The sequence below is a fragment of the Corvus kubaryi genome, unplaced genomic scaffold (genome assembly GCF_017639235.1).
Source record: "Corvus kubaryi isolate FWS band 111438036 unplaced genomic scaffold, C.kubaryi_AGA036_p1.0 65481, whole genome shotgun sequence".
NCBI classification, from domain to species: Eukaryota; Metazoa; Chordata; class Aves; order Passeriformes; family Corvidae; genus Corvus; species Corvus kubaryi.
This window is the reverse complement of record NW_024582039.1, coordinates 23,961-33,809: the sequence shown is the minus strand read 5'-3', so window position 1 is coordinate 33,809 and position 9,849 is coordinate 23,961. Positions and strand designations below refer to the sequence as shown.

At 44.3% G+C, this 9,849-nt stretch overlaps 1 protein-coding gene across 1 annotated transcript; it reads right to left on the bottom strand.

Annotated features, from left to right (window-relative positions):
* Positions 1-7,377: 7,377 nt before the first annotated feature.
* LOC121673531 (homeobox protein Hox-D11) lies at positions 7,378-8,935 on the bottom strand. The gene is made up of 2 exons (XM_042046893.1): positions 8,251-8,935; positions 7,378-7,678 (listed from the first exon to the last, which is right to left on the bottom strand). The coding sequence occupies exons 1-2, from the start codon at positions 8,855-8,857 to the stop codon at positions 7,443-7,445; spliced, it is 843 nt and encodes a 280-aa protein (XP_041902827.1). The 5' UTR covers positions 8,858-8,935; the 3' UTR covers positions 7,378-7,442.
* Positions 8,936-9,849: the final 914 nt, after the last annotated feature.

Here is a 9,849-nt window from a genome sequence, read left to right as displayed (position 1 = left end):
TGTCCCCGCACTTGTCAGCGGCGGGGCTTTTACAGGAGCCATGGCGGCACCGGCCCGGCCCGCGCCCCCCCGCGCCGCGCAACCTCCGCGCCCGCGGAACCCCCGGGGCGGCGCGGCGGGCGCAAAACCGCGCCTGCCCGCCATGGCTCCTGTAAAAGCCCCGCCGCTGACAAGTGCGGGGACAAAAGGTTGCGGGATTTATTAATGCGTATTAAGGAGAATCAGGGGCGATCAATAAAACCCTCATCTACATTCTCGGGCTACTCGGTAATTTTCTTGCTTCTGAAGCTTTTTCAAGAGTTATACCCTCTGTTGCCGCGCACGGGAAGATATTTTATTAACAAATCAATCGAGACTTTGTAAAGGATAAGATTAATAGTTAAGATTTAGCATAATGGCGTTCGCGTTATGAATTATTGAAAATTATACTATTGATTTTTTTCCTAGCTGCTAACCGAGAAGGTCAATTTTTGTTTTAACACAAATCGTCAAATATTAAAAGGTGGACTTTTGTCATAACTCGAATTTTATAGGGAAGCTACATTCCTAAAATTATTTTACAATACTCTCTCCCGACCGCCTGGGAGAGAGGGAAAAAAAAAAAAAAAAGTGGGTTTTTCTCTTGCCCTGCAAACCGAAAGCATCAAAAAGGTAATTTCTCCTTCTGTAGTATTGCTTATTAAAAAACATGCAGAAACTCATATCCTCACTGCAAGTCCTTTAACTCCTTTAAGCAACTTTTTTTTTTTTTTTTAAGAATGATAAATGCATCTGTATTATAAAGCAAACAAACAGCAAAGAAAGCAACCAACAGAAGGCAACAGTAACTGTCTACATGGCAGATCAGAGTTTTCCGTCCCAACATTTGAAACGTGTTTTATTGTTTTTCCTCCCACTTCTTACCTGTATTTGCACCCGCAGCTACTACGTTTTAAATAGTGGCGGTAGAAACTGTTTATTACTCTTTATCGTTTTACTTTCCATTCTCTCTCTCTCTCTTTTTTTTTTTTTTTTTTTTTTTTCCCAAAACTGGAGTATTTCTTATCCGGGACTAGTGTTGTCAAGGACCCTCATCCACACAAAGTGAACTTGTTGATAATTTTTGTTTCGGATTCATTCGCCTGTTTATTTTGGGCCTTTCTACCATCAAAACACCCTTTCAGATCCCCAAGAGCAGGCAGAAGGTGAAAGGATAAAAAAAATTTAAATGCGTCTTTCGCACACTTACAAACATGCGTTTTCCACCAGCGCGGATTTGAATTTTCCTCTGTTTCCTGGCATTTGGATGTTTTTGTACTTTACCGTACGCTTTACACTGCTGGAAACAATAACCCTATTTAAAATTTCGCGGTGGCAATGAGACAGACCTTTTAAAACCTTATCGCAGCTGTTCAAATACAACATCATTGTCAGGTTAAGAGCCAGTGTCTTTTATAGCTGCAGTCTCCAGCTCCTGGGTTGCCGGAGAGTTTAAATATTACCTTCGTAATATTCGCTGCTCGCAGGCTCTTTCGGCAGCATCCCCTGCGCCTGGCGCAGCCCCTGCCCTCCCCGGGCACGCTTGGCCGGCGCCGCGGGCTGAGCCGAGCAGCGGGCGCTGCGGCGCGGTGGCCACGTAAGATCATGATCAGAGCCATGGCTAAGACTCGCCTGCGCCGGGGAAGAAGCCGCGGCGGAGCCCACGACGCTCCCTCCGAGCGCCGCGTCCCCCCCCTCGCCTTCTAGCAATTTCCTCCTCTTCAACAACAGCCTGGACAACCCACAGAGTTTAAAGAAACAAAATACTATTTTTCTTGACGCAGTTTAAGACTTGACTATTAAATCTAATCAGGAATTTTATGCCCATCAAATGGTTCTTTCATAATCTTTATTTACACTGTAAGAAAAGGGGTCCTAGAAATATCCCAGCTGAAAGTATCAGCCCAGAGGTTTGCGGCGGGTTTTGCCCAACAGTAAAGTTAAAACAATAAGCAAATGCTGAGCTGCTTTCCACGCCGGCCTCGCTGCTGCTGCTGCTGCTGCTGTTGCTGCTGCTGCTGCTGCTGCTGGAGGAGCTGAATTCTGGGCTCCTGATTAGACATGAGGGCTCTTTGATTTTTTGTAATTGAAAATATTAATTTCATGCATGTCACTACAGGGAAACTCAGATGACTGTTGTGATTATAGTAGTTTAAATATTGCGTTCAGGACTGGCAAACGGCTCCGTAAGACCCTTCGCTCACGGTAAATCATGAGGGGTTTTAAAACGGGCAGCAATTTTTTATCGAAAATGAACAGTAGAAAGTTTAAGTTTGATGTAGATAGAAGTTGAATAAACATGCTAGAGCCACTGGGGAACTGGGGACTTAGGCTCTGGGCATTTAATGTCACTATTGTTTTAAATCATATTAAAATGGAATAAAGTAATTAACATTAATAAATAAATCAATATTGTGCAATAAATGAGATATACAATCTACATTAATATAAAGGTTTTGCTCTCAGAGCCCCATATTTTTCCGAACGAGGGTGAAAAAATGCCCCAACCAATGGGTCCATGCAGATGTAAATTACTGTTTGTAATAAAGCATAGGTGGACATTACAGTTTTCTCCTCTAGCAAATGTCAGGGCTAAAAACTGGAGGTTACCAGACGTGGCAGCAGGGCTTAATTTTCACTGCCTTATCTCCCTGAACCTTATTACTGGTGATATGATTATGTTTTTGTCTCGGCTGTGCCGAGCATTCTCATAGTTGCAATTTGCTGTGTTTGTGTCTCATTATGTGAGGGGGATGGGAGAGGGGTACGAAAGAAGCTAGATATTTTGCAGATGCCTTCAGTAACGAAGGTATTGCAAGAAATGTCTTATTTTAAAAATAGTCTGGAACCCAGGAAGCTTTTAGTAAATTTCCTTTGATTTACTCGATTTCAGCATTTTATTTAGGGTATCTTTAAACGCACAGACTGTATATTTTATGCCATGCTGTTATATTGCAGGGACATTGAAGAATAGTTTTATTTAAGAAAAAAAATTGGCTACAATATTGTGTCCTTTCTTCTTTCAATAAAGCAACTGTCACATTGCCCGGATTTCTATGTGCCATATTTTCATAGAAAGAGTCGGCGTCTGGGCTGAGGGCTCAGATCCTCTAGATTTTTTTTGACCGAGGTTAGGGGACGGACACGACATACTAATGACACTATGCCTTTTCCTAAATATGAAAGCCTATAAAATAAACAAAATAGCACGCTGGTGTTTTCTTCAAAGGTGTTATTTTTGAGCGTAAGGATCGCACAGTAGCACTGACCGTACACTCAGCTTCGCCCGAAGCCCCAGCTCTTCTCCTATTGTATTTCCATATTTCTGTGGACACAAAAGTGCATGAGTTGATGAGATTTTAGCGTGTATATTGGTGGCCGGTGCAGCCCTCAGCCTCGGTATTTGTGCTGGACATTTATCTTCCGGCAGATTCCTGCCGCATTTATATTTTAATCAGAAAATAAGCAAATGCCCTTTTCGTTCTATGTAAAGGACAAGCCCAAAGACATTTGGAAATAGCTCACAATCTTTTCTATCTAGAGGAATTTAACTGAGAAAGGGGTAAAAAGGAAAAATAGAAGAGGTTACAGACTCGCACAGAATCATCACATTTACACAATGGTTCAAAAAGGAAGAAAGCGGCATTTCCGTGTTCTGGTGTATAGATATAATTTTTCAAAATTAACAGCACACCCTGGCTCCCATCACCCGTTCACATTCGCTGAGTTCGGCCTCTCTGTAATTGCGAGGGGGTTAAAGCACTTCGTATGAAGCCTAATGGGCTCGGGGTTGGTGTGGGCTCTAGCAAGGAGCCCTCTCATGCCAAGAAAAACAAACACGAAAACTTCGCTCAACATTTCCTCCTTGGAGAGTGTATGTCCACCGAGAGACCAGGGCATTTTCCTCCGGGATACGGCTCTGCCTGCAAAGGCTACCTCTGGCGTCAAGGATCCCAAGGATTTTGGATTGTACAATGCCGTTTTATTACCGACGGAAAGGCTATTTCTAGGAAAGTGTTAACAATGAACTTCTAAAAAAAAAAAAAAAAAAAAAAAACCACACACCAACAATCCAGCAGACAAAGTGCCAACAAATGCGTTCACGAGAGACTGGGCTTTTAAAAATGCAGAATATGGCTAAGCCAGCACGAAATAGATTTCGATGAATTCTGAAAATAAGCAGAAAGCAGCGAAACCCTTTCTTTCCTCAGGTTCTGACCAGAAGTGTACACTGGAAGGAAAAAAAACCCAAACCCACCAAATAAAAAAAATCTCAGAAAGACAGAACATGTTCGGTTGCTGGAGAACTTCCAGGAAATTCATAAGATTCACTTTAATTCTGTAATCTCTACTTTCATTTTAATAGATCTCCATAGGACTTTTAAAGAGAGGGACTTCATTCAGCAATGCCTTGGCAAGGTGATGTTAGGATATTAAAAATATCTCCTTTCCTCTTTAGTCTCTCTCTCTTTCTTTTAAAAAATAAGCATTCTCAGGAGCTAACATTAATCTCGCCTTTAAATAAAATACGTTTTTAACATTATGTTTTCTGTACCTAGAGGTTTATTTAAGAAAATCCTGGAATAAGAATCGAAGATAAATTGTGGAAATGCACGTTTTTTATACTACTTTTTTTTTTCACCCGCGTTAAGGCTGTCCTTAAAGGAGTAGATAGATTTTCGTTCTAGGGAACGAATTCTGAATATCTTTGGGGTTTGAGTTTTTTCTTTCTTAAAATTATGGCACTTTTTAAAAAGCTCGGATGCATTATAAAAGATTACGACCAAAAAAAATTTCTTTTAAAGTGGCATATTTCTCCGGCACGTCACGGTTATGGGTTATTTGTTTAATAAATCTTTTTGATGCTTTATTTTCTCATTTGGAAGGCCCTGAAATCTTATCGTTACTTATATATTAGATATTTTATTAGCAGTGGAATTATTATTAGGGGGAAAAGAGACTGGAGCACCAGAGGCTGCGGCATTGCAGCGCCTGGGCGCGCCCTCCTGTGGCCGCTGCCCGCCAGACACCGGGAATTTTCTCTCCAGGTCTTTCTCCTCAGCTCAATTTGCTCTCAGTCATGGGTTTCTTCCTTTCTTTTCAAATAGAAACTTAACACCGCTATCATTGAGCATTTATGCAAGATTAGTGCTACGGTATTTCGGTTTCCGTGCCCCGCTTTTGCCGTGTCTTAGCATTTTGAAGGCGTATTAATACTCTGAGACAGAGTGTTAAAGCACTGCAGGGAAGAGAAAATCAAACGGGTCGTTCTCGCCCTGTGGATTAAGGACCGGGAGACACGCGAGTATTTTGCTATGAGGTCAGGCAAAATGCTGTGAGGAATTCCCCGCGACTTCGTGCATTTCTAGTTAATGGGCTTTGTGGGGAAACTGCATAGAAATACCGTCTTTCTCCTAAATTACGACAAATTTTTAAAATTTTCTTCTAAGCAATCCCCCCCCCCCCTTTTTTTTTTTTTATGTACTAAAAAAAGAAAAAAAAAATTGGGTCGAATTCCCAAGGCACGGAAGAGAAAGGGAGGGAAGTGAGGACCCCCCCGTGCTCCAGCTGGCAGGGATTGGAGCAGGGTACGCTCACTGCAAGACGCCGAGAGCTCACCTCGACCCAGCCGGGATTTTCTTTGCATTATGATACATTTGCTGATATGGCCAGCTATGCGGTAAAAAGTGTGTGTGTGGCTGTGCGTGTGTGTGAGAGAGGGCGAGGGAGGGAGGGAGAGAGTGAGACAGAGAGAGAGTGGGTGGTGGTTGAAAATAACAGAGGAACCTTAAGGCGCCTAATTATTCAGAAAGGTTAAAGGTGATGACCTTGACATTTTGGAAGTTCAAAGGCATACACTTATGTTTTTCTTGCTAAAGTGTTTTAAAAAAATTTTTTTTAGTCATGCCTCCCTCCTCTTCTATTTCTCTATTTTTTGAATTCTCGGTCTTTTCCTGACTTAGTTGGCACTTTTGCCTTCCCTGCCTGCGAGCGTAGCGAGAGCCACCTCGTCCTATTCAAAAAAGGCAAATTCTTTTCTCACTCGTCGCCTTTATTGCACATTGCGGAAATCTCTTTTTCACCCACCAGAAGGTGTATAATATAACCCAATTAAGCTGTTTAGAACCTCGGGTTTTATGGTGTTGTCTAGACAGTTCAAGGTTTTGTAAACAGCCCAGCCAGGTCACGCAAGATAAAGCGGCGAGGAGAGGAGCGGATCTCCTCCGGGTGCCGGCCCCCGGCGGGGCCCGCCGCGTTCGGCAGCGGGCTGAGCTTAGCTCCCGCCAGCGCCGCGCTCCGCTCGCCCTGGCCGGCAATCAGATCTAAGAGAACCACCCCTCTGCTTCCAAAGTGTTGGGGGTGGTTTTGCGGTTTTGGTTTGGGGTGGTTTTTTCCTTTTTTTTTTTCTTCCTTTTTTTTTTTTTTTTTCCTCCCCAACTAGTGCCAATTGTTTATAGCTCCCTCTTGTCTGACTCTCTCGGAGCCCTCGGTCTTTCTGCCTTGCTCTTCACTAACAAGTAAACAGTCATTGACGTTGGGGATTGACCAGTTAAACAAAAAGCCTTTTTCGTTGTTTATAGTAATGGTAGCACCATCAGAAGTGATGGTCTGCAGACAGCCATGTTGGCTCTGTCTCACAGCGAACGGGGAAGGTACGCATACCTACAAAGGGAGAATTAGGCATCTGTACTATTACTTAATTAAAATGCGTTTTAAATAACCCGGCTAGGCTTCCTCATGTTATTATTTAACTGAACTTGGCTCTAGCCCGGAAAATGCTAGGATCCTTTGGAGATGGAAACCCATACAGTGCACGGAAGCTATAACCTTAACTTTGCTAGAAACCATTTATTCACATGAAAAAAACAGTGGCCCATGCTTTTGGATGACAATAGAAACATATATATATATATTTTATATATAGCGAGCGTACATTTACCATCTCTTAAATAAACCGCATTCACTTAAAGGGACGAAAGTGTTATCCTAGCTCAAAAGCAACAACAGAGCCCCCCCCGAACTCAATGAATTGTAAGCAACAACTACCAGACACACTGCAGGTCCATTGCTGGTACTGTGGGAGAGGGAAAAAAAGCACCTTTGGCGAAAAACACTCGAGAGTGGACAGCTGGATTTACCCTAGTTTCCCCTTATCAGGAATCTGCTCCGCCAAGCCCCGAAATCTCCAGTGGCCATTCAGCGTGGGGAGTTGCACATGAAAATGAAACTTTGAGTTCCGCAGGGTGGATGTGTCAAGTAAACAAATTAACTTTTGCATTCAGATGGTAGGTCAGAGAGACCGAGATATTATTTGGTTTTCTTCTTTCTTCCTATTCTCTTGCTCTCTTTTACTTTTAAATTTTTTCTTTTTTTTTCGTTTTCCTTTTTCCCCCCTTTTTTTCTTTTTTCTTTTTTTTTTTTTTTCAAAACAAGGGATTCCCAGTGAAATATTGGAGTCGATCTCTGTTCAGTTTCTTTTCTTTCATCCTTCGATTCTGGAACCAGATTTTAACTTGCCGGTCAGTGAGGTTGAGCATTCTGGACAGCTGCAGTCTCTTCTCTTTGTTTATGTACACGTTGAAGAAAAATTCCCGTTCCAGTTCTCTTATCTGATATTTGGTATAGGGGCACCTCTTTTTCCTTGATCGCTGGGGAATTGCTGAAATTCAAGAGAGAAGAATCTGATTTACGCTGTTGCTACGAACATGCTCAGCTAGGATTTGATCAGAGACTTTGATAATATCCCATTGCCTGGAAAGCAGCCCTCTAGCACTTCAAAAAATATTCCTGACGCTTATAATCTCCGGGTGACTTAGCAAAAAAAGCTAATATTTCCCAACTTCTCCTTAAAAGAGAGGTCTTCGAGCAATACAGAGAGATATTTAAATGGGCTGGAAAAATTCCAAGTTTCTCAAACTCCTCTCACACACACCCCCCGCCCCAAACAAACGAAGATCTTAAGCTCTGAGCCGAAGGCAGCTCTGAGCACTACCTGTGAAATCTCTCCATCTCCCCCCGACAATCAACAATTTAATAACAATTAATATCCTCTTCCAAGAATACCTTAAGCCCACCTAAATTGGTTTCCTATCGTAAACACGCTTTACAACGGTAAAGGAAATCTTATAGGATATATAAAATCCTTTGGATGCTTATAAAATTGCACATAAAATGCGGCTTGACAAAGTGTTGGCCTTGTACTCTTGCCCCCAATTTACTACTGATACCTACCTGAACTGTTGCTCTTCTCTGCAACAGCCTCACCAGAAGGGGAATCGGCGCTGTTTGCTGGTGTCACTTTCTTCTCCTGGCTGGAAGGTGTTTTACTGCAAGTGCTGTTCTGGGCTTTCAAGTCGCCCTTCTCCGCGTCCCCCTCGCTCTCGGAGTGCTGCTGGTACGGGGGTCCGGGGGCTGTCTCGTAAAACTGGTCGAAGCCTTGCGGCAGGATGCCGTTCCTCCCCACCGAGCTGTAGAAGTTGGAGGCGGCAGGAGACGGTCCGTGGTGGCCGCAGACAGGGTCCGTTTTGAACAACATTTCCGTCCTTCTGTTCGCAGGCTGCAGAAAGTCTCTGTGCATCACCTCTTCAGCTGAGTAATAAGGAGCATAACTGCCCCTATACTGCCATTTGCTGCGCTCTAATCCGTATTCCCTGAATGCTACTTCACGCACAGGTTGAACATGAGGTAAATTAGAAGAATAAGGAAAAGTCATTTGACAGGATGACGATTGAGACAAAAAAGAGGGTTTCGTCGAGAAATCTGAGGGTGAGACGTAATAAGCGCACCCTGGCAGATACATATTGGATGTGCCGTGACTGCAATCGTCAAACTCAGTCATGTCTTCCTTTTTGCGATTGCAAGCAACCAGGAGGCTTCAATGCATTGAACAAGATCCATCTATTGCACAAGAGGGTTTGGACAGGATCAACTAAGAAAAAATCCCCACCGTGTGCTGACGTGCAATTCATCTTGATTGATTCTAGTGGTAATTATGTCACGTGACGCGATGTAGAAATGTCCTTATATCTATATCAGCCCCTCGGAAAGGCTCCTAAGATCTCTCCAAAGAGCCCTCCCAGCACGAGGAGGCGAGCGCGCCGTTTGTACAAATATAGCCGGTTTTAAGTCTCATCCTTTCAGCAGGCGATGTGAGATACACGTAGGTGGTGCGGCGGATCACCTGGGGCCGCGCCGCCCGGGCAGGCGCCTGCCCACCGCCGGAGCCCGGAGCGGAGCCCCACGGCGCGCAGCCCCCCGCCCGCATCTCCGCCCGGCCTCCCCGGGCAGCGAGGGGGGAGCACTGCCACCGTCGGGGAAGGCAGCCCCCGGAGCGAGGGCTTGGGGCTCACCCGGCACCCCCGGCTCGGAAACGTGATCGCTTCCTCCTTAGAGGGAGCGATACTCTCCGCTCAAGCAGATGATGAGCGGGTGGGTGATGGTTCACTCAGGAAAGCCAAGTCCCATTCACACATTCGAGTGTACGACCGGATCTGCCCGCCCGGCTCCTGCAATCCACAGTTGGCATCAAAACCGGTCACGAAATTCAAAGCCTGAGTTTCGATCACCTCGTTTTCCCTCGCTTATAAGCCCAAACACTGCGCACTTGTGTCAGGGCGCCAAACTGAAATGAGAAATATGCAAACAGAACATCTCTCAGCAGCCGGATTTATGAAAGGGAGATACTTTTGGGCCCTCTGTAAGGCAAAGAGCTATGGCAGGAAAAGTCCACCAAGCACGGTTTCCTTGGGAAGCAGAGCAGCAGACAAAGTGACCTCTGTTCCCCTGCCTCCAACTCCCACCAAAATGTTCATTTTCATTGGAAGGGAAAAG

Bases quoted from the DNA above. Each gene is read 5' to 3' on its own strand.
- LOC121673531 (XM_042046893.1), bottom strand. From the start codon at position 8,857: ATGACTGAGTTTGACGATTGCAGTCACGGCACATCCAATATGTATCTG. The intron at 7,679-8,250 runs GTAGGTATCAGT...CTTGAATTTCAG, and splicing joins AGAGAAGAGCAACAGTTCAG to CAATTCCCCAGCGATCAAGG.